The following is a 24,201-nucleotide window of genomic DNA, read 5'->3' on the forward strand; positions in this document are numbered from 1 at the left end:
CCAGAACTTTGAGAGTCAGGGAGCAGAGGTGACTCCAGTGGTAATCACAAAAAAGCTGCAAGGTCTGAAGTTGGATAAGTTGCTTGGATCATTGGACTAACCCAGGGATTTGAACAAGATAGTTGAGATTATGGAGGCATTCGTGATGATCTTCCAGGAATCATGAGTCTCAAAGGTTAGGAAAATGGCTAATGTAACACCTCTGTTTAAGAAGCGAAGGAGGCAGAGGATGGGAAATTGTAGGCTAGTTAGCCTGAGATTGGTCGTTGTTAAGATTTTAGAGTCCATTATTAAGGATGAGATTGCAGACTGCTCAGAAGTGCATGGTAAAATAGGGCTGAGTCAGCATAGTTTTGTCAAGGGAGCTCATGCCTGACAAATCTGTCAGATGTTTTGATCAGAAGTCACACGACACCACAGGTTATAATCCAATCGGTTTATTTGAAATCGCAAACTTTTGGAACACTGTCCCTAATCAGATGAAGTGACTTCACCTGATGAAAGAGCAGTGCTCCGAACGCATGTGATTTCAAATAAACCTATTGGACTACCATCTAATGTTGTGTGACTTCTGACCTTGTCCACCCCAGTCCAACACTGGCACCTTCATATCAGAATTATTTGAGGAGGTAAAGGGCAAGCTAGAGAAAAGAGACCCAGTGGACGTGATCAGCTTGGATTTCCACCTTTGACAAAGTGCCACACAGGAGACTGCTAAATAAGGTAAGGGCCGATGGTATTAGGGGCAAGGTCTTGGAAGAGAATTGGCTGACTGGCAGAAGGCAGAGAATGGGGATAAAAAACTGCTTTTCAAGAAGGCAGCCAATGAGTAGTGAAGTTCCACAGGGGTCTGTGTTGGGGGTACAATTATTTATATTATGTATGAATGATCTGAATGAAGTAGCTGAGGGCATTGTTGCTATGTTTGCAGATGATACAAAGACAGTTGGAGGTACAGGTAGTGTTGAGAAGGCTGCAGAAGGACTTAGACAGGCTAGGAGAGTGGGCAAAGAAGTAGTAGGACATAATATGGGCAAGTGAGAGGTTATGCACTTTGATAGAAAGAGTAGAGGCATAGACTATATTCTAAGCCGGGAAAGGCTTCAGAAATCTGAAGCTCAAAGAGCCTTGGGAGTCCTTGTTCAGGATTCTGTTCAGGTTAACATGCAGATTCATTTGGCAGTTAGGATAGTAAATACAACGTTAGTATTCATTTTGAGAGGATTGGACTACAACTGCAGGGATGTACTCTGAGGCTGTGTAAGGCTCTGGTGAGATCAGTTTGGAACATTGTGAGCTGTTTTGGCCACATATCGAAAGAGGGATGTGCTGGCTTTGGAGGGGATCTAGAGGTGTATACAAGAACAGTCCTGGGAATGAAGGGCTTGTCATTTGAGGAGCAGTGATGACTCTGGGTCTGTATTTGATGGAGTTCTGAAGGATCGGGCATCACTTTGAAATGTACAGGATACTGAGAGGTCTGAATAAATTGAACGTGGAGAAAATGTTTCCACTTGGAGGAGAAACTAAGACCTGAAGGCACATTCTCAGAGAGAAGGACTGAGGCGAGAAGGAATTTCTTCTGTCAGACGGTTGTAAATCTGTAGAAGTTATTGCTGCAGAGTGCTGAGGAGGTCAACTCATTGAAGGTATTTACGATGGTGATAAATAAGTTCTTGATTAATCATGGGATCAAGGGTTACAGGGAGAAGGTAGGAGAATGGGGTTGAGAAACCTATTAGCCATGATCAAATGGTGGAGCAAAGTCTATGGACCAAATAGTCTAATTCTGCTCCTATGGTCTGATGGTAAAAGGGCAAGTCTGACATCATCTGTGATTGTGTGAGAAGGTGTCATGGAGAGTGAGGAAGTGTTAGGATGATGTAGGAGTGAACCAGGGCATTGTGGAGAGAATGGCCTCTGTTGACCCTCCCTTCTGGAAGAACAGCACTTTCTGGTTCAACACTTAACAGCCTTCAGGACTCAACACTGGGTTCAACAATATTGAAGTATGACATCTTTACTTCAGTTTGAGTGCAACAAAATGCCAACTCATTCCTTACATCGTTGGGGCCTTGTTGTCTTTGCTCTCAGCAGAGCAAATCTAGTTCATCCTTTTCACATATATCTTTATACTTTCTTCAGATTTCTCTCTCTCCTTTTATCTCCCTTTATCTTTTGCTATGGGCACCCTCACTATCCATTCCACCTGTTCCTCCTCCACCATTATCAACAACATAAAGATCACTATTTCCATCACCTATCATTTCTGAAGAAGACTCACATCAGACTCAATGCTAACTCTGCTTCTTTCTCCACAGATGCTTCCAGTGCAGCATTCAATGCCAAGTTTCTCCAGCATTTTCTGTTTTATTTTTTAGATTCTCAGCATCAGTAGTATTTTGCTTTCATTTACTCTGAGTACCTTGATCAAGGGTAAATAAATAATTTCACCAGAGATGTAACGTTTAAATTAAACTTGAATTTCTACTTCTGAAACATACAAGGTGTAGATTGTTGCTTCTCCTAAGTTTTTAAAGTCTTTCTCGCTGTCTGTGGGTGTTGCTGGAAAGTGACATTTATTGCCCATTTCTAGTTATCTTATAAAACCATTATACATTGAATCCTAGACCACACAAGTATATGAGATCTACAGCACAGAAGCAGGCCATTTGTCCCACCATTTCATGCTGGTGTTTGTGGTCCACTTGAGTGCCCTTCCAAATCTATCATCATAACCCTGTTCTCTTCCTCATTTGATTGTATAGCTTTTCCTTAATAGCATCTATTCTATTCACTTCAACCATTCCTTGTGTAGCGTGTTCCACATTCTCATCAATTTTTGAGCAGAAAAATTTCTTCTGAATTCTCTGTTGAATTTATTTGTGATTACCTTAAATTGGTGGTCTCTGGAAATGTTCTTCACAGGATGAAACATTCTCTCTGTGCTTCACTCGACAAATATCTTTCATAATTTCAGCTACCTTTTATTAGGTCAACCTGTTGGGGAGTTGTTCAAATCCATTATTAAGGGAATGATAACAGGACATTTGGAAAGTCATAATGCAATCTGTCAGAGTCAGCATGGTTTATGAAAGATAAATCACACTGAGTAATTTGCTGTTCTTTGAGGATAAAACAAGCAATATAGATACTGGAGATCCTGTTGTGGACTTTCAGAAAGCATTGGATGAGGTGCTGCACAAAAGGTTAATACACATAATGAGATTACTTGGGGATGGGATAATGTATTAGCTTGGATGGAAGATCGGCTAACCAACATAAACTAGAAAATCAGGATTAATGGGTCTTTTACTGGTTGGCAAACTGTAAATAGTGGGGTGCCACAGGAATTGGTCCTCAAATATTTACAATCCATGTTAATGACTTGGATGTAGGGATAGAAAATACTGTAGATAACACTAAAGTAGGTGGGAAAGTAAGTTGTGATGAAGAAAGTATTAAATTTATGCATGTTTATGAAAAGGTTAGGTGAATGCACCAAAATTTAGCAGATGAAGTTGAGTGTAAATAAATGTGAGGTTATCCATTTTGGTCAGAGGAATAAAGACAATTTATTATTGATTTGGAGAGAAACGTCAGAGGGCTTTGGTTTAGAGAAATCTGGGTTTCCTCATGTATGAATCACAGAAAACTAGTTGCAGGTGCGTCCAGTATGCAAGAATTGCAGGTAAATGCAATTTTGGTATTTATTGCTAAAGGAATAAAGAATAAATGTAGTAAAATGTTGCTCTGACTGTACAAAGGCACATAATTTTGGTCCTCTTCAAGAGGGATGTAGTTGCATTGGAGGCAGTTCAGAGAAGCTTCACTCCATTCTAGAGATGAGGGGTGTGTCTTATGAAGAGAGATTGAGTGGTTTAGGCTGATACTGTCTGGAGTTTGTGATTTATTTCACTTACATTTTAGAGAATAATGCAGTAGAATACAGTGAAAAGCTTCAACAGTCGCCACAATCCGGTGCCATTTTGAATAGTTTAAGAAGAAAAAGAATAAGAGATATAACAGAGAGAGAGTCCTGAGCCGTAAGCCAGATCACCATGATACCTGCGCCTCCACCCCTCCTCCTCCACCTGCGCTGGACCCAACATTGGAGTCACCAGTCTTTAAGTGCCACCTCTTTGTCGCTGGGCCCACCTCGCTGAATCCACACTTGACCCACAGTCAGGAATCCCCAGCTCTGCTGCTGCCTCAATGATAGGAATCTCTACTTTGGGCATACCTAGCTGCTGCTGCCTTGTCAATGCCAGGAGTCCCCTCTCTGGGCCTAGTGCAACCAGGGGTCCTGTCCTCCACTGCCAGATCAAGCTACTGCCAACCTCCAAGATGTTACTTTGTCAGCGCTGCCATTTTAAAACATCTGCTGCCACCACTGCCTCTGATCTGTGGAGGAGCTTTATTGTCGCTGGCCTCGAATGTCAGGAGGGTGACGTCCTTGCTGCTCCAGCTGAAGCCACCTCCAGTCATTGTGAGGAATTATGTCTGCCACTGCCTCCGACCACAGGGGGGAGCCGCCATTCCATGCATGACCCACACGAGCTGCCATGCTGATGTCACGCACTAACCCACTGTAAAGAGAAAAAAATGAAAGACAATGAGTAGGAGTAAAAAGTAAAAATAGAAAGAAAGTGGACGAGCCCCAGGTAGAGCCTGCACACAGCCCTGCTACTCTGCTGCCATTTTGAATATTGTTCAGAAGAATGAGAGGAGTTTTAAAGAGACATATGGGATATTAAAGGAGATTTACACACATACGGAGAATGGATATTTCCTCATTTGGTGCGTAGAGGTCACAGTTTCACGACAAAGGGTAGCAGATTTAAAATAATTTAGGAGAAATCACTTCTCTCAAAGGGTTGTGAATTTGTGGAATTCACTACTCTAGAGTGCAGTGGATGCTGAAACTTGACTAAATTTAAGAAGGAGATAGACAAATTTTTAATTTGTAATGGATTGAAGGGTTATGGAAAGTGGGCAGAAAAACAGTTGAGGCTGAGAAAAGATCAACCATGTTCGTATTGAATGGTGAAGTAGGCTCAGGGCTAAATTGTCTACTCCTAGTTCTTACATTCTAGAATAGACGGGATTGAACTTCATAGAGGTGTTGGCAATTCTGGAAAGTGTGAAAATAGATAAACCCTCTGGGCCTGATGGGATTTATCCTGAGATTCTCTGGGAAGCTAGAGAGGAGATTGCAGAGCCTATAGCTTTGATCTTGTTGTTGTCATTGTCTACAGGAGTAGTGCCAGAAGACTGGAGGATAGCAAATGTTATCCCCTTGTTCAAGAAAGGGCGTAGAGACAACTCTGATAATTACAGACCAGTGAGCCTTACTTTGGTTGTGGGTTAAAAGTTGGAATGGATTATAAGAGACAGGATTTATAATAATCTAGAAAAGAATAATTTGATTAGGGATAGTCAACACGTTTTTGTGAAGGGTAGGTCATGCCTCACAAACATTATTGAGTTCTTTGAGAAGGTGACCAAACAGGTGGATGAGGGTAAAGCGGTTGATATGTACATGGATTTCAGTAAGGCATTTGATAAGGTTCCCCACGGTATGCTATTGCACAAAATACAGAGGCATAGGATGGAGGGTGATTTAGTGGTTTGGATCAGAAATTGGCTAACTGTAATAAGACAGAGGGTGGTGGTTAATGGGAAATGTTCATCCTGAAGTTCAGTTACTAGTGGCGTACCGCAAGGATCTGTTTTGGAGCCATAGAGATGTATAGCACGGAAATAGACCCTTCGGTCGTTCTTGTCCATGCCGACCAGCTATCCCAACTCACCAGCACCTGCCCTCCAAACCCTTCCTATTCATATACCCATCCAGATGCCTTTTAAATGTTGCAATTGTACCAGCCTCAAATGTGTTGCTGGTCAAAGCACAGCAGGCCAGGCAGCATCTCAGGAATAGAGAATCTGACGTTTCGGGCATAAGCCCTTCATCAGGAATGAGGAGAGGGTGCCAGGCAGGCTAAGATAAAAGGTAGGGAGGAGGGACTTGGGGGAGGGGCGATGAAGATGTGAGGAGATGACCTGGGGGGTGCAGTGAGAGAGGGACTCACTGAAATCCTTGTAGAGGGAGGAAGAGAGCTTCTTCAAGGAAGGCATCCTTGTAAGAGGATTCGCAGTAGGTTAAAATCTTCGAGTAAAAAGTGAGGTCTGCAGATGCTGGAGATCACAGCTGCAAATGTGTTGCTGGTCAAAGCACAGCAGGCCAGGCAGCATCTCAGGAATAGAGAATTCGACGTTTCGGGCATAAGCCCTTCATCAGGAATGAGGAGAGGGTGCCAGGCAGGCTAAGATAAAAGGTAGGGAGGAGGGATTCTACAAGGATTTCAGTGAGTCCCTCTCTCACTGCACCCCCCAGGTCATCTCCTCACATCTTCATCGCCCCTCCCCCAAGTCCCTCCTCCCTACCTTTTATCTTAGCCTGCCTGGCACCCTCTCCTCATTCCTGATGAAGGGCTTATGCCCGAAACGTCGAATTCTCTATTCCTGAGATGCTGCCTGGCCTGCTGTGCTTTGACCAGCAACACATTTGCAGCTGTGATCTCCAGCATCTGCAGACCTCACTTTTTACTCGAAGATTGTACCAGCCTCCACCACTTCCTCTGGCAGCTCATTCCATACACGTACCACCCTCTGCGTGAAAAGGTTGACCTTTAGGTCTCTTTTATATCTTTCCCCTCTCGCTCTAAACTTATGCCCTCTAGTTCTGGTCTCTCCCACCCCAGGGAAAAAGCTTTGTCTATGTATCCTCTCCATTCTCCCCCCCCCCCCCCTCCCCCATGATATTATAAACCTCTGAGGTCACCCCTCAGCCTTGGACACTCCAGGGAAAACAGCCCCAGTCTATTCAAGCCTTTCGCATCGCTCAAATCCTCTAAGCCTGGCAACATGGTTGTGAATCTTTTCTGAACCCTTTTAAGTTTCACAATATCCTTCCAGTAGGAAGGAGACCAGAATTGCATGCAATATTCCAACAGTGGCCTAACCAATGCCCTGTACAGCTGCAACATGACCTCCCAACTCCTGTACTCAATACACAGACTAACAAAGGAAGGCAGACCAAATGCTTCCTTCACTATCTTATCTACCTGCGACTGCACTTTCAAGGAGCAATGAACTTGCACTCCGAGGTCTCTATGTTCAGCAATACTCCCTAGGACTTTACTATTAAGTGTATAGGTTTGCTAAGATTTGCTTCCCCAAAATGCAGCACCTCGCATTTATCTAACTTAAACTCCATTTGCCACTCTTCAGTCCATCGGCCCATCTGATCAAGATCCTATTGTAATCTGAGGTAACCTTCTTCACTGTTCACTACACCTCCAATTTTCTGACACTACTATTTGTCATTTTCATAAATGACCTGGATCAGAGCGTAGAAGGATGGTTTAGTAAATTTGCGGATGGCACTAAAGTTGGTGAAGTTGTGGACACTACGGAAGGATGTTGCAGATTACAGAGGGATATAAATAAGTTGCAGAGCTAGGCTGAGAAGTGGCAAATGGAGTTTAATGCGGAAAAGTGTAAGGTGATTCATTTTGGAAGGAGTAACAGGAATACAGAGTACTGGGCTAATGGCAATATTCTTGATAGTGTGGATGAGCAGAGAGACCTCTGTATCCATGTGCATAGATCCTTGAAAGTTGCCACCCAAGTTGATAGGGTTGTTAAGAAGGTGTACGGTGTGTTCTCTTTTAGTGGTAGAAGGATTGAGTTTTGGAGCCATGAGACCATGTTGCAGCTGTACAAAACTCTGGTGTGGCCGCACCTGGAATATTGTGTACAGTTCTAGTCACCACACTATAGCAAGGATGTGGAAGCTTTGGAAAGGGTGCAGAGGAAATTTACTAGGGTGTTGCCTGGTATGGGAGGGAGGTCTTATGAGCAAAGGCTGTTTTCGTTGGAGAGAAGAAGGTGGACAGGTGACTTAATTGAGACATATAAGATAATCAGATGGTTAGATTAGTGATAGCCTTTTTCCTCAGATGGTGGTGCTAGCATGAGAGAATGTAGCTTTAAATTGAGGGGTGATAGAGATAGGACAGATGTCAGAGGTAGTTTTTTTTTTCAGAGTAGTAACGGTGTAGAATGGCCTGCCTGTAACGGTAGTAGACTTGCCAACTTTAAAGGCGTTTAAATGGTCACTGGATAAACATATGGATGACAATGGAATAGTGTAGGTTACGTGGGCTTCAGATTGGCTTTACAGGTTGGTGCAACATCGAGGGCCGAAGGGCCTGTACTACGCTGTAATGTTCTGTGTTCTATTTTCAAGGGAGAGAGATCCAGGCTGTCAGTTCTTGTTTTCTTCTTTGTAATGGCCTTGCTAACTTGTGACAACTTTCAGTAATTGGGACGTATTGGTATTCCTATCCCCTTTACTAGATCAACACTAGACTCAGCTTTCTGCACCAAAGACCATTGCTGAACCAGATTTTTTTTCACTACATCTCACTTTGCAATGATACTTCACAAACCGACCTCTTATTTCAAATTTCACGGTTCTCAGGCTACTGTGTTGGTCTTTGAACTTTCTTATTCTAGTTCTCTAATATTATCATTATACAACTGAACTTCTATCTGAACAACATCTGACCAGCTCACAATTTGATCCAGATTCTTGACAACATTGTATTCTATGATATGAAGTGCAGAACAGACTCAATGGACTGAAATGGTTAATTCACCTCCTATATCCTATGGTCTTGTAAGGTGTCAGTAGTATTCTTGAGCAGTTTTAAAATAGATGTTGGAATTGCACGGTGTCATTTTTAGCTTTTGTTTAGCGCAGGAAATTTAGTTGGACAATGCATCCTAGTAAACTTTTGTAGAAGGATAAATCTAAAGTTGCAATGTGTAATTGGACACTTGCTCACATGGTTCAGTTTCAAGGGAACTTGAAAAGATTGTGATCTGTTCAGAATAGATTCAGTAAGCTGATGGTTCTTGGTCATTCAGTGCATGACCATTCTAATTTTCTAGAAATCTGTATCAAGTTTAGCAAGCAGCCTGATTTACATTTGATCAATTTAAGGAAGAGCTTCTGAATCAGTCTGCTATTACATTTCTGGTTTGTCAAGAGTGAAGGTGACCATTTATTTACAAATTTTCTGTTAACTGAGGATTGGGGTTGAATATTGAAACACATTTAAAAAAGACCCTAGCAGCCACAGTATTTATTCCATTTCCTTCTGATGGGTCCAGAATTTAAAGAAGCTCATTCTAAGCTACTGTGACAACCTGCTGCCCAATTTTTATGGCTTTTATTCGATAAAGGCCAGTACATATTTTATAACATTGAAGCATGATGGTAAAAATTCAAATATCTAAAATTTATGTGTAATGTTTTCTGAACCTTTAGTTTCTAAACAGAGGTTTGGCTCAAAAAGTTAATTTTTTTTTCCCAATAGCTGCCAGATCTGCTGAGTTTTCTCAGCAATTTCTATTTTTGTTTCAGGTCTTCAGCATCCACCATTCTTTGTTTTCTATGACTCAAGATATTGTTATCTGGTTATCTTCCAACTAGTGAATGAGCAAAATTCACTTTTCCCTACCCTGTTTAAAATGTGTATTTTTATATTTCTTTAATACCATTTAGACAATTTCAAAGCATATTTAGAATATAAGCAGGGAAAGCTAAAATATCTACATTAGCAACAGTCATCTGTTTGTAATTGTTGTTGCTTTTCAGTCAAGTTATTGCTAAACCTTTGCATGGTGAGAATAAACATTTAATTTTTCATGTACTTTAAAACAAATATGACATGTATAGATTTGGTGTTTTGAGTGTTATTTTTCTTCTACAGACTTCTTCTAGTGGCCTGCATAAACAAGACAAACCTTTACCTGTTCCTCCAACTCATCGAGATCTTCCGCCTCCCCCACCTGAACGACACCCATCTGCAAGTGTTGATTCTCGAATGCAGAGGCGGCCTTTACCGAGCACACCAAATGACCTCCTACTACGAGACAAGCCACCTCTTGTACCGCCAAACCGACCTGGAGAAACCTGGCACATACGATCTCAGGCAGCTAAAACATCAGTCCAGACGCTTAATTCGGGGGATAGATGGACAGGTCGAGAATTATCCAACAGGCACTCGTTGCCTTTAGCATTGTCATCTCAGATGGATACCAGGACAGAGGCGGTTAGACATAGCAGTTCACTTGGGCTTGATAATACAGTGGTGAGAATTACAATGGCATAATTTCATTTAACTTTGTTAGATTTGGATACTTTGCGGTGCAGATCTTTGGTTAACTTCAACAATAACACTGCTGCCTCACAACGCCAGGGACCCGGGTTCAATTTCTACCTCAGCTGACTGTCTGTGTGGAGTTTGCACATTCTTCCCGTGTCCGAGTGGGTTCCCTCCAGATGCTACGGTTTCCTCCCGCAATCCAAAGCTGTGCAGGTTAGGTGAATTGGCCATGTTAAATTGCCCATAGACTTCTGGGATGTGTAGATTAGGTCATTAGTCAGGGGTAAATGTGGTATGATGGGGATAGGGGAATGGGGGGGAGGGGGGGTTTGCTCTTCGGAGGGTTGATGTGGACTTGTTGGACTGAAAGGCCTGTTTCCAGACTGTAGGGATTCTAAAAAAAAAGTTCTTAATTAACTGAAGTAACCAAATTGACATTTCGGGCAAAAGCTCTTCATCAGGAATCAGCCTGGGAGCCTCGGGGGTGGAGAGATAAATGGACGGAGGTGGGTGAAGCTGGAGGGAAGGTAGCTGAGAGTGCACTAGATGGATGAAGGTGGGGATGAAGGTGATAGGTTGGAGAGGACGCTCTGTGACTACCTGGTTGGGTCCATATCCCTTAACAACCCACCCTCCCCTCCTGGCACCTTCCCCTGCCACTGCAGGAATTGCAAAAGCTGCCCCCACATCTCCCTCCTCACCTCCGTCCAAGACCCCAAAGGAGCCTTCCACATCCATCAAAGTTTCACCTGCAATTCCACACATGTCAATCACTGTATCTGCTGTTCCCGATGTGGTCTCCTTTACACTGGCAGACTGGACGCCTATTCACAGAGCGCTTCAGAGAACATCTCCGGGACACCCGCACCAATCAACCCTACCGCCCCATAGCTGAACGTTTCAACTCACCCTCCCACTCTGCTGAGCACATGCAGGTCCTGGGCCTCCTCCATTGCCATTCCCTTACCACCCAATGCCAGGAGGAAGAACACCTCATATTCTGCCTCAGGATCCTTCAACCCCAGGGCATCAATGTGGACTTTACCAGTTTCCTCATTCCCCATTTCCCCTCTCCCCACCTTACCCCAGTTCCAACCGTCCTCATGACCTGTCCCATCTGTCAACCTTCCTTCCCACCTTTCTGCTCCACCCTCCCCTCTGAACTATCACCTTCACCCCCACCTACATCCACCTATTGCAATCTCAGCTACCTTTCCCCCAGGTGCTCCCCCATCCCATTTATCTCTCCACCCCCGAGGCTTCCAGCCTGATGGAAGGGCTTTTGCCTGAAACATTGATTTTCCTGCTCCTTGGGTGCTGCCTGACCTGCTGTGCTTTTCCAGCACCACTCTAATCTTGACTCTGATCTCCAGCATCTGCAGTACTCACTTTTGCCCTGAAGTAACCAGATGTTTGATGCAAGTTTCTGTTTGATGGTGGGGGTTATAGGTTTTTATTTAGCTATTTCATCAAATAAGCAAAAGTTAATGTTATTCTAATTTACATCAGTGACTTGGATTCAAAAACTCAAATTTAGTCAAACATTAACAAACTGTATGGTGCAGTGAAATCCAAGAAGGATTCACAAGTGAGTTCGACAATCTGCAAGTGGGTGGATCAATGGCAGATGATGTTTAAAATACTGCACTTTGAAATTGAAAATAAAGTAACACAAATGCATCATGAGTAACAGTGAAATAATAAAGTTGAACATCTATTAAATATCACCCTTTAAAATATAATTATAGCTGGAGAAGGCCATAGTGTTAAGAGATCCTGAAATCAAAACCAAGCTAAAGCAGCAGTCACCAAAACAAGCACGTGAGAATGCAAATCAGTAAGAATATGGTCAGACTGTCCAATACTCTCATCGTGCTACATTCTGACCACGATGTCCCATCACCAAAACACAAGGGACACAATTAAGTGTAGGATTCCCAGTGCGTAAGGATGAATTCGGACATTATGACCTCAAAAACAAGCATCAGGAAGATGTTTTTAGAGACGTACAAAAACGCGTTCTCCTGTTGAGCTTTTCTCGAAGGCTGCTTTTCCATTTTCATGAGCTCATCTTTTAGGTGATGACATCATGTAGCAACCATTCTCGCTCTCCAACAAACACAACTGGGTCCAACATAAGTTCCTTTCAGCATCAGCAATAGATTGTGCTTGCAAAAAGTGTCCCCTCCATGGCTAAGGCAACTCTGAACCCCAAACCCCAGCTGCTGGCTTTTTCTTTACCCAACACTCAGCCCTTGCCCTGATAAAACTCTGCCCAGCAACTCTTTCAATGTCATTGCTGACTTTCCTAATTGTTTGTTGCTTCTCTGATCACATACTGTTTCTTTCCTGTGTCTGGTTTTGCCGCATTTACTAATGTGCCTATTAGCTGCAAGTTTAGGGGATAGTCAGCCTGTGATTGGAGAAGCAGCATCTTAACATTCTCTTCCATTCTTTTCATGAGAAGACTCATTTCTTGAGTCATTGTCTGTAGGCCATGTTCAGGGGTAGATCGGCACACAAACGCCACGTATTTTGAGCATTGTAAGATATCAAACAATGAGCCAATAGATAATCTAGAAACTTGCGTACAATTAAATTGCCTAAGAAAATATAGGTTCAGACCGAAAAAATGAAGTTTGGATTGATGTCAAGAAGCTCTTTCGTTAAGGGATCGAAATACATTAAATAAGTTCTACTTTATAACAGAGATCAAACCATGGAATTATTTAAGAAACAGTAATGTGAGGAGTGTCATTTCGGAAAGACAAATCAGGGCAAGACTTATCCACTTAATGGCATGGTCTGGGAGTGTTGCCGAGCAGAAAGACCTTGAAGTGCAGGTTCATCGTTCTTCAAAGTGAAGTCGCAGGTAGACAAGGTGGTGAAGAAAGCACTGTATGGTATGCTTGCCTTTTTTGGGTCAGTGGATTGAGTTTAGGAGTTGGGATGTCATGATATGGCTGTACAGGACATTGGTTAGGCCACTTTTGGAATGCCGCTTTCTGTTCTGGTCTTCCTGCTATAGAAAAGATGTTCTGAAACTTGAAAGGGTTCAGAAAAGATTTACAAGGATGTTGCTGAGACTAGAGAGTATCAGCCACAGAGAGGCTGAATAGCTGGAACTGTTCTCCCTGGAGCATTCGAGGCGGCAGGATGACTTAGAGATTTATAAAATCATGAGGGGCATGGACAGTATAAATAGACAAGGCCTTTTCCCCAGGGATGGGTGAGTTCAGAACTAGAGGGCATAGGTTTATGTGAGAGGGGAAAGATTTAAAAGGGATCTGAGGGGCTACTTTTTCACAGAGAGGGTGGTGCATGTATGGAATGAGCTGCCAGAGGAAGTGATAGACGCTGATATAATTCCAATATTTAAAAGGCCTCTGGATCCGGATATGAATCAGAAGAGTGTAGAACGATATGGAGCAAATGCTGGCAAATGGGACTTAATTATTTTAGGATATCTGATCAGCATGGATGAGTTGGACTGAAGGGTCTGTTTCTGTGCTGTACAACTCAATAATCCTACAATTAGTCCCTGCACCATATCACTTTCAGTGGGGTCGCTCGGGATGGATCAGTAAAAACATAGCATGTCCTTCCCCAGCTAGAATTATCTTTTAAATGGTGATATTTAATAGATGTTCAAATTATTGGAACTGAAATCAATGAATGAACAGAGGTGCAAGTTACCTTATCCAAATGCATGATTTGAATGCCACACTAAGTTACTTAGATAGTAGCTTGCAGGATAAAACAAAATCTACCGCCTTGGGCAACAGTCTGTGTGGAGTTTGCACATTCTCCCCGTGTCTGCGTGGGTTTCCTCTGGGTGCTCTGGTTTCCTCCCACAATCCAAAGATGTGCAGGTCAGGTGAATTGGCCATTTTAAATTGCCCATAGTGTTGGGTACATTAGTCAGGGTAAATATAGAGTAGGGGAATGGGTGTTGGTGGGTTACTGTTTAGAGGGTCAATGTGAACTTGCTGGGCCGAGGAGCCTGTTTCCATACTGAAGGAAATCTAATCTAATCTAAAAGCTGTAGTGTTATGATAAGTTTCTTCATTGATTTGGGATCTTTGAGAAAATGAAAGAAGGGGCAGAGAAAGCACATAGTCTGGGGAAACCATGATATGTGTGTGCGCAGGATTTTTAGCAGTTTCCACACTTTATCTGCTAAAATTAATTCACAGCTTGACTTAGGTTCTTGTATCCACATCCAAATTTATATCTAACTCACCTACTTTATGCTGATGTTTAGAAAAAACTCATTTTTAAATTGCTATACCTTACATAAAATCTTTTGATTATTGCAGGCTTTCTGTGGTGCCTTGGGTGATGGCTCAGAGTACGAGACCTCCAAAGTGAAACCCTCCACATCAGCAAATACCATTTACTCTCTTGCTTCACGGTATGTAAAGTTCTGCATTGTGAATGTTGCATAGGGGTTGAGCGTCAGTGACGGTTTACATCATCTGCAAAAAAGCATATATAAGGAAGTGAATAGCTTTACATATACACAATAATGCATCGATGACCTGTTGCATGATGCAATCAGTTACGTGATTTACTATGTCATTATTAACTGAGGTGGCGATATCAGTTGTGTTTGTCTCTGGTATTGTAGGGAGCGAGGGATTAACAAATTTACTCTGTGCTATAGGTATAATTCAAGGGCACTGTCAAACTTAAGTGGTTATTATTAATGAATAGAACATGGATAGGTTTTTGATTGGAGGTTCGGGGTGGGGTACTGACCGGCAGTCACTCAGTTTGTTGCCAAATATCCACATCCATATTTTCAAATAAAAGTAACTGGATAATGGGTAAGAATTGGATCTACACCATTTTCCACTGTAACAAACTTTTCCCTTTTTAGTTTAGGATTTGCTTTAAACATGACTTTTTTTTTAAAAAAAGAACAAAGCATCTTAATCATCCTAACCCTTCAGCTAGAAGTTGTGACAAATGGAGCTTGATGTGGAAAAGACAATTTTTTTTCAAAGACGAATGTCACCAAGTACACAAGGCTCTGTGTTCATCATTATACTAACTTTATAATTTCTGTGCTCTTGGCTGCACCATTTTTGTCTCATAGAAGTGGAATACAGGGAGCCTCAAATGCACAGGCAGTTCCGAGGTAAGGTCGTGTTTGGTCATTTAAACTTTAAGGCTATAATTTAGGCACTTCATCTGGCAAATGTCAGGTAGTTGAAGTTATATAGTAACTGGCAGTAACTACTGAAATAATCAACAAACTATCTATACATAGGGAAAAAAAGAAATGCAAGCAGATTCTGGATATCATGAACAAAAACAGAAATTGCTAGAACAACTCAGCAGGTCTGGCAGCATCTGTGGAGAGACAGCAGTGTTAACGCTTCAGGTCCAGTGACTCTCCTTCCAGGGTTTTTTTTCACTAATTTCTGTTTTTGTAGCAAGCTGCCTGTTGCCTATTGTCGTTTGATAATGCAGAACTTAAATATTGCTGAAACAAAACACATTTTGTCGAAGCTTTTTATCTTGCACTCATCTGGATGACTGGTAAGAAATATCAAAGTAAGGGAAAAACAACATTTTGACTGTATGAGAGGGGAATCCTGATTAGTAGATACATTTCCATGGAGAAATTGGCTAAAGTAATACTATCACCTGTTTTATTAGTCTGTCTGTTTTGCACCAGTATATCTCAAAGAAATGGACCGATTTTAAAAAGGCTTTGTACACATTGTATGGCCTAGGGAAGACTGATTAGCTTTTGACAATGGTTCTGGAATTTTTCAAAGGATCTGTTATCATTGTGAGATGGGATGAATTGGCTTTTTTGTGGATTGCAGTTATAAAATTGGGAAGAAAACACAATTTGATGGAAATATGCAGGAAATTCTTCAGAATCTGTAATGAGAAACGTTTTCTCTGCAACATCTTTCCTGGGGATGCATTGACTAATGGACCTAGTTTTGGAAGTACCAAAGAGGGCAGAAGAGAGAAGGTGGGGAGAAAGAAGTGGGGAAAAAGAAGGCTCGAGTGTTGACAGTCAACAAAGAAATAGTGGCCTTCCAATGGGCAAGAAAGAGGTAACGTCAGGGTCAAATTGTATGGATGTAAATGCATGAAGTATCATGATCAAGATTGGGGAATTCAAAATTTCTCTGGGGGATATGACATAGTAACATTGATAGAGACATGGCTTAAGCCAGAACAGGACTGATACCTTAACATCCAGATTATCAGGTTGTTAGAAGAAACAGGATGAATAAAAAAGGGAGGAGGTATAGCAGTTTTGGTCAAAGATCGTATCATTACGCTTGAACAAGATGCAGTTCCTGAATTAGAACCTACATGTTGGAGGTGGAAACCAGGAAGGAGCAGTGACCTTGTTGGGGATTTATTATAGACCTCCAAGTATTGGGGAGGCAGGAGAAGAGAGCATTTGTAGGCAGATAATGGAAATCTACAGGGCAAGTAGTTTTTTTTTATTCATTAACAGGATGAGGCCATCGCTGGATAGGCCAGCATTTATTGCCCATCCCAGAATGAACCACATTGCTGTGGGTCTGGAGTCACATGTAGGCCAGACCTGGCAAGGATGCAAGTTTTCTTAGTGAACCAGATGGGTTTTTCCAACAGTTGACAATGGATTCATGCCGTTAGACTCCTAATTTCAGATTTTTAAATGAATTCAAATTCCATCATCTGCTTTGGCAGAGATTATACCTGGATTCGGAGAACATTTCCTGGTTCTGTGGATGTATAGTACTGAGATAATAACACCAGGCCATTGCCTCTTACAACAAAGATGGTTGTAAATGTGGCAGGCCAAGTGAGAATATCAGATGGAAACATTTGGGAAATAGCAATCATAATACAATATGGTTTATTGTTAAGTTGGAAAAGGTTAGAAATCAGTCAATGATTAAGATCCCAGAGTGGAAAAGGTTGACTTTAGGTGTCTAAAAGTTGAACTGGAACAGGTTGGAAATGCTGGAAAAAATGGGATGAAAAAAAGGGAGAATTTCAAAAGAGGTGAATAGGGTGTAAGCCAGGTATGTACATATGAGAAATAAATACAGGGTATCAAAAGTTAGAGTACCCTGAATAAATAAGAATATTCATGAAAAAATAAGGAAGTAAAAGGAGTCTTATTATGCATACTGGAATAATAATAGCAATAAAAAGCAGGAAGAGTATCTCAAATGCAGGGGAGAGGTGAAGGCATCAATAAGGAAGACTAAGAAGAAGTATAAGGAAAAGATGGCAGGCTGTGCTAAAACAAATGGGAACATGTTCTTCAAACATATTAATAGTAAAAGATTAGTGAATGATAGAGTGAGGCCCATAAGGAACAAACAGGGTAAGCTGCTCACTGAAGCAAAGGCAAATACAGAGATACTAAATGAGTAATTAGCTTCTGTTTTTTACCAAGTTAGAAAATGCTGACGATAGCCTAGCTGAAAACGTGGGGTTGAGCAGCTGAGCAGTATAGCACTAGAGGGTCTAAAAGCCAGGTAGAGAAGTCACCTGGTTGGATCGAATGCATCCTAGATTGCTGAGAAACTAAGGGAGCAAATTGTGGCGCCATTGACAGAATTTTTCTTCGCCTCTCAACATAGGATGAGTCCTAGGGACTGGAGAATTGGAAATGTGACGGCATTCTTTAAAAGGGGGTAAAGGATAACATAGGAAATTACAGGCCTGTCTGCTTGGTCTCTGTGGTAGGGAAAGCTAATAAAGGCCATAATATAGGATAAGGTAATTCTACACAGTAAATTTAACACTAGGCAGTTAACATGGCTTTGTCAAGGAAAGTCATGTCTGATAGATTTAATTGGGCTGTTTGAGGTGACACAGGTGGTGGATGAGGATAGTACTGTGGATGTTGAATATTTGGTCTTTCAGAAAACATTTGATACAGTGCCACATGGCAGATTGTTTAGCAAATTAGAAATGTTTGGGATTGCTGGGTTTAAAAGTTGGCTAAAAGATAGAAGCAGAGAGTTTTTCAAACCGGAGGCAAGTTGAAAGACATTTATATAAATGATTTGGGTCTGAACATAGGAGGTATAGTTAGTAAGTTTGTAGATGACACCAAAATTGGAGGTGCACTGGACAGTGAGGGTTACCTCAGAGTACAACAGGATCTTGATCAGATGGGCCACTGGGTTGAGGAGTGGCAGATGGAGTTTAATTTAGATAAATGTGAGGTGCTGCATTTTGGAAAGACAAAGCAGAGCAGGACTTATACACTTGATGGTAAATTCCTAGTGAGTGTTGCTGAACAAAGAGATCTTGGACTGCAGATTCATAGTTCCTTGAAAGTGGAGTTACAGGTAAAAGGATAGCGAAGAAGGTATTTGCTATGCTTTCCTTTATTGGCCAGAGCATCGAGTACAGGAGTTGGGGATCCCCCTCCCATAGCAAGGATGTTGTGAAACTTGAAAGGGTTCAGAAAAGATCTACAAGGATGTTGCCAAGGTTGGAGGGTTTGAATATAAGGAGAGGCTGAATCGGCAGGGGCTATTTTCCTTGGAGCGCCAAAGGCTGAGGGATGACCTTATTGAGGTTTATAAAATCATGAGGGGCATGGGTAGGTTAATAGACAAGGTCTTTTCCCCAGGGTGGGGAAGTCCAAAACTAGAGGGCATAGGTTTAGGGTAAGAGGGGAAAGATTTAAAAGGGACCTAAGGGGTAACTCTAACACCCAGAGGGTGGTACGTGTATGGAATGAGCTGTCAGAGGAAGTGGCGGAGTCTGGTACAATTCCAACATTTAAAAGACATTTGGATGGGTATATGAATAGGAAAGGTTTAGAGGAATATGGGCCAAATACTGGCAAATGTGACTAGATTAATTTGAGATGGTCGGCATAGATGAGTTAGACTGAAAGGTCTGTTTCTGCACTGTACATCTCTCTCTCTCTCTGATTCTATGGTGTTCCCCAGGAATTGGTATTGGAACTCTTGTTTTTTCTAATGTATGTAAAAGATTTGGAGATAGGTGTTGAGGGCAAAATCTGAAAATTTTTAGATGATCCTAAGGTAGAGGGAATAGTGAATTGTGGGAATGAAACTGAGCGACTTCAGAGGAGCATTGACAAATTGACCAAATGGGCAGACACCTGGCAAATGCAGCTCAATGCTGAGAAGTGTGACATAATGCACATTGGTAAAAGAAACATGGGGAGAAAATACAGGCTCAGTGGATTAAGGAGACTTCGGATTTGCATGCATAATTCACTGAAGGTGGCCAAGCAAGTTGAAACATTTGTTAAGAAGGCTTATAGGATCCTTTACGTTATAAATAGAGGCATAAAGTAAAAAGCTAGGAAGTGATGTTACACCTCTGCAAATCATTGGTCAGACCATATTGTGTTCCATAATGGCATCTGATTCAAAGAAAGATGCAGGGAGTTTAAAAAGGATTTACTAGAGTCAGAGATATAAAGATACACAGCACTAAACAAGCCTTTCAGTCCAAGTCATCCATCCTGACCAGATAACCTAAATTAATCTAGTCCCTTTTTCCAGCATTTGGCCCATATCCCTCTATACTCTTCATGTAACCGTCCAGATGCCTTTTAAATGTTGTACTAGCCTCCTTCCTCTGGCAACTCATTCCATTCATGCATCACCCTCTGTATGAAACGTTGTCCTTTAGATCTCTTCTAAATCTTTGCTCCCTCACCTTAAGCCTTTGCCCTCTAGTTTTGGACTCCCTTATCCTGTGAAAAAACCTTGGCTATTCACCCTATCTCTGCCTCTCATGATTTTATAAAGCTCTAAAATGTCATCCCTCAGCCTCTGATCTAGGGAGAAAAGCCCCAGCCTATTCAGCCTCTCCCTATAGCTCACTCAAACTCTCCATGCCAAGCAACATCCTTGTAAATCTTTTCTGAGCCCTGCCAAGTTTTAGAACGTCTTTCCTAAAGCAAGGAGACCAGAATTGAATGCAGTATTCCAAAATTGGCCTAACCCATGTCCTGTACAGCTCTAATACAACATCTAAACTCCTATACTCAATGTACTGACCAATAAAGGCAAGCGAACCAAACACTACTCTGCCTTCTTCTCTACCCTGTCTACATGTGACATCACTTTCAAGGAACGATGAGCCTGTACCCCAAGGTCTCTTTGTTTGGCAACACTCCCCAGGGCCCTATCATTAACTGTATAAAGTCTTGCCCTGATTTGCCTTATCAAAATGCAACACCTCATATTTATCTAAATCAAACTCTGTCTGCCACTCGTTGGCCCATTTTCCCATCTGATCAAGGTCCTGCTGTACTCTGAGGTAACCTCTTGGCTGGGCAAAAGTGAGACCGCAGATGCTGGTAACCAGAGTTTAGATCAGTGGTGCTGGAAAAGCCCAGCAGATCAGGCAGCGCCCGAGAAGCAGGAAAATCGACGATTCCTGATGAAGGGCTTTTGCCGGTAACCTCTTGGCTGTCCACTACTCCACTGATTTTGGTGTCATCTGCAAACGTACTAACCCTGCCTCCTATGTTCACATCCAAATCATTTGTATAAATAGTAAAAAGCAGTGTATCCAGTACTGATCTTGCAGCACACCTGCTGATCACCTGTCTCCAGTCTGAAAAACAACCCTCCACCACCACCACCACCACCACCACACTGTGTCTCCTATCTATGAGCCAGTTTTGTATCCAAATAGCTAGCTTGCTCTGCATTCCATGTGATCTAACTTTGCTAACCAGTCTACCATTGGAACCTTGTTGAATGCCTTGCTGAAGTCTAAATATACAACTAGATTGATAACGGTTGAGGGATTTTAAGTTCAAGGGAAGATTAGAGAAATTAGGCTTATTCTCCTTGGAACAGAGAAGTTTAAGAGGTTACCTTATTGAGGTGCTCAAAATTATGAGCAATTTTGATAGGGTAAAGGATATTCAGTTTCCAGTCATTGGTCTGTCAATACTAGGGGGTCACAATTTCAAGATTGTTAGCCAGAAAATTAAGAGTGAGATGAGGAGAAATGTCTTTACGTGGACTCTTTAGCTAAGTGGCCATGGTAAATTGTCCATAATGTCCAGGGATGTGCAGACTTGGTGGATTAACTATGGGAAATGCGGGGTTACAGAGATAGGGTAGAGGGGTGAGTCTGGGTGGGAAGCTCTGAGAAGAGGTGATGTGGACTTGATGGGCCAAATTGCCTGCTTCCACACACTAGAAATTCTTTGATTCTTTATTCAGAGAGTTGTTGGGATTTGGAGTGCACTGCCTGGAGAGTGGTGGAGGTGGATTCCATACAAGGTTTCAAAAGAGAGCTGGATCTAAATTTGCAAGTAATGAACTTAGAGGACCATGGAAATAGGGCTGGAGCACGGGACTAGCTGGGTTACTCTTTTGGGAGCTGGTACAGAAACAATGGGTCAAATCATCTACTTCTGTACTTCAAAATTCTATGATTCTATTCTGTGATTCTGTGCCACAGAATCACAGTAGACAATTTGACCCATTGTTTCTGTACCAGCTCCCAAAAGAGTAACCCAGCTAGTCCCGTGCTCCAGCCCTATTTCCATAGTCCTTTAAGTTCATTATTTCAGTTTCATTCTGTGTCTTCAGGCTTGGTATACTTGTGGAGATATATCTTCAGTCTGTAATTCTTAATGAAGTTGAAGAGTTTTTAAAATGACGTTTCTGGGAAAAAAAAATCAATGAAAAGCATTGATACCCAACTGTAAACGTGCAGCTTGATTTAGAGAAGTGACACTTGTCCATTTATGCTTCATTATGACGTGATCCTAGTGCATCAAATTGGGTTCTTGTTCATTGCTTCCCACATGGTGAGGTTTTGATCGTGAATAGTAGTTGGGAGAAGCCAATGACAACCAGCCACACATCAAGGAGAGGACAAAAGGATCCAGTGGTTAGTTGTACCCTAGTAGCTTTCAGGCATCTCATTGCTGAGCATCATTCAGTGGTGTTAGCTGAAATCTGAAAGTGAGGTGGCCTTCTATGATGTGATCTTGTGGTAGGGGGATAAAGCTATAACTTAAAGCTACTTTTGGAAAGTTAATAGATGCAGAAGTGGCATCTCTTCAATGATGAATTAAGTTGTTTTCTGCAGTAAATTTTGTACAAAGCTTCCTACAGCACGAATTCAATTGAGGGACAAATGTTTAGGCATGGGACAGCTTCCTGTGAAATTGTTCTCTTTGTGTTTTCTGTATAATTGAATCCTTGATTACTGTTTTAGCAGGCAACTGGAATCATTTATTGTATTAAGTAATTTCTCTGGAATAGGATGTTTGAAATTATTTCTCCAAATTAAGTCTCCATGCTCTAATGATAAAGAGGCGTCATATGTCATGTCTAACATTAAATCATTGTTATCATAAGGTGCTGCTTGTGTGTCATGGCACTGTTTGTGGCAGCGTTTATGGGGCTACAGCATGAGATTGTTTATAAATTTCTAAAAGTGGATTAAATCATTTTGAAGCTATTTTAATTCTCGCTTTGTACTTTCAGACCCCTGACAAAGCCTTTTACATCAGAGGAGCGTTCAGAGAGTAGTGATGAGGACATTGATTACATGACTCCGTCCTCACTACCTGTACATGCTCCACTCTGTGTTACCACCTCGTTGGATTCCAGAGTTTTGGTTCAGTCGCAGGGCAGCCACAATGCAGAGTAAGGGAAATTTTATTTTAAGCATATTGTTATTTAAGACTCCTTAGCTGCTGGAAAGCAGGTTCCTGAATTGTATTTGGGCGACATTGATTGCAACCAGATTTATCCGTGGAAAAGGCTCATAAGAAACATTGCTGCCCCCTACAGCTCCTTTTGTGTTTGTAACCAGTGCAGCTTGATATTCTTGATCACTTAAAAATCTTTGGTAGCAATACTGTGATTGTGCATCTTCTTTCTGAAGTCAGTAGGCACCAAGTTATAGTCTAACAGGTTTATCTGAAGTCTTACAAGCTTTCAGAGTGTTGCTGAACCTGACTAAGGAACAACAGTCTGAAAGCTTGTGTGTCTTCAGATAAACCTATTAGACTATAACCTGGTGTCTAGTGACTTCTGACCAACACCAGCACCTCCACATCATCATTCTGAACAAAATGACAAATACTTGTTTGTAAATCAAAAGCTATTCTTAATGGAAAGATGAATAACCATCCACCTGATGATTAAACTGAAATAAGACTGAGAGGTTTTTGTAACTGAGTAATTGTTATTGATTTTCCTTTTTTGTCGGTTAGAGCTTTGTCTGATTCGGACCCACTGAGGCAGATGTGCGAATTTATGTTTACCTCATCGTCTCAGGCCACAAATGTAGACTTTACAACTGGTAAGATGCTTTTTTATCCTTCCAGAAACTGAACCTTGACTGATGTGTGCTTTTTGTGCCCCTTCCAAAATGTCAATGATCTTTTCTCTATCATTTAAGTGAACGTTTTAATCTCTTTCTTATCTGTAGACAATGGTGATTGTGCTATCAATGATGGGCCTGAACAAGGTGAGAGTGAAGATGAAGATAATGCATATGACTTCCCCAAACCGCCAGTGCCACTTCCTCCAGCACGTCGCACATTATCTGATATTTCTCAAGCAAGTTCAACATTTTCCAATATGTCTGATCAAAATCTGCCTAGTCCCAACACAGGAGGTGAGTTTTGTTTTCAGTAATGCAATTTCAAGATGTGAGCATTTTTGTTTTATCCAATTTCTTGACAAAATGGTGATCCACCTTGAACCATTACAATCTGTTTGGTGAAAGTGCAAACAAAATGCTGTTCGGCAGGGACTCTCAAGATGTTAACCCAGCAACAGTGAAGAAATGACAATGTAGTCCCAAGTCAGGTTGGTGTGTAGCTTGGAGGGGGACTATGCAATGATAGTGATGGGAATGAATCTTTAGGGTGCTGAATGGGATACATAACAGGTAGAGTGCTTTGTCCTGGATGATGCAAAGCTTCTTGAGTGTTGTTAGAGCT

The 24,201-nt window shown here is 41.7% G+C and overlaps 1 protein-coding gene across 3 annotated transcripts in view; it reads left to right on the forward strand.

Moving 5' to 3' along the window:
• The window catches only part of cbl (Cbl proto-oncogene, E3 ubiquitin protein ligase), a 231,039-nt gene that overhangs the window by 201,948 nt on the left and 4,890 nt on the right, over window positions 1-24,201 (forward strand). For 2 of the 3 annotated variants that reach the window (XM_060847082.1, XM_060847085.1), the window contains 6 exons: window positions 9,846-10,226; window positions 14,561-14,655; window positions 15,343-15,384; window positions 22,733-22,894; window positions 23,467-23,555; window positions 23,685-23,873. In XM_060847082.1, the coding sequence (XP_060703065.1) occupies window positions 9,846-10,226; window positions 14,561-14,655; window positions 15,343-15,384; window positions 22,733-22,894; window positions 23,467-23,555; window positions 23,685-23,873 (958 nt within the window). The remainder of the gene's footprint in view (window positions 1-9,845; window positions 10,227-14,560; window positions 14,656-15,342; window positions 15,385-22,732; window positions 22,895-23,466; window positions 23,556-23,684; window positions 23,874-24,201) is intronic. The other variant, XM_060847084.1, reaches the window with a different exon arrangement.

This window comes from Hemiscyllium ocellatum, chromosome 29 (assembly GCF_020745735.1).
Source record: "Hemiscyllium ocellatum isolate sHemOce1 chromosome 29, sHemOce1.pat.X.cur, whole genome shotgun sequence".
Lineage (NCBI taxonomy): Eukaryota > Metazoa > Chordata > Chondrichthyes > Orectolobiformes > Hemiscylliidae > Hemiscyllium > Hemiscyllium ocellatum.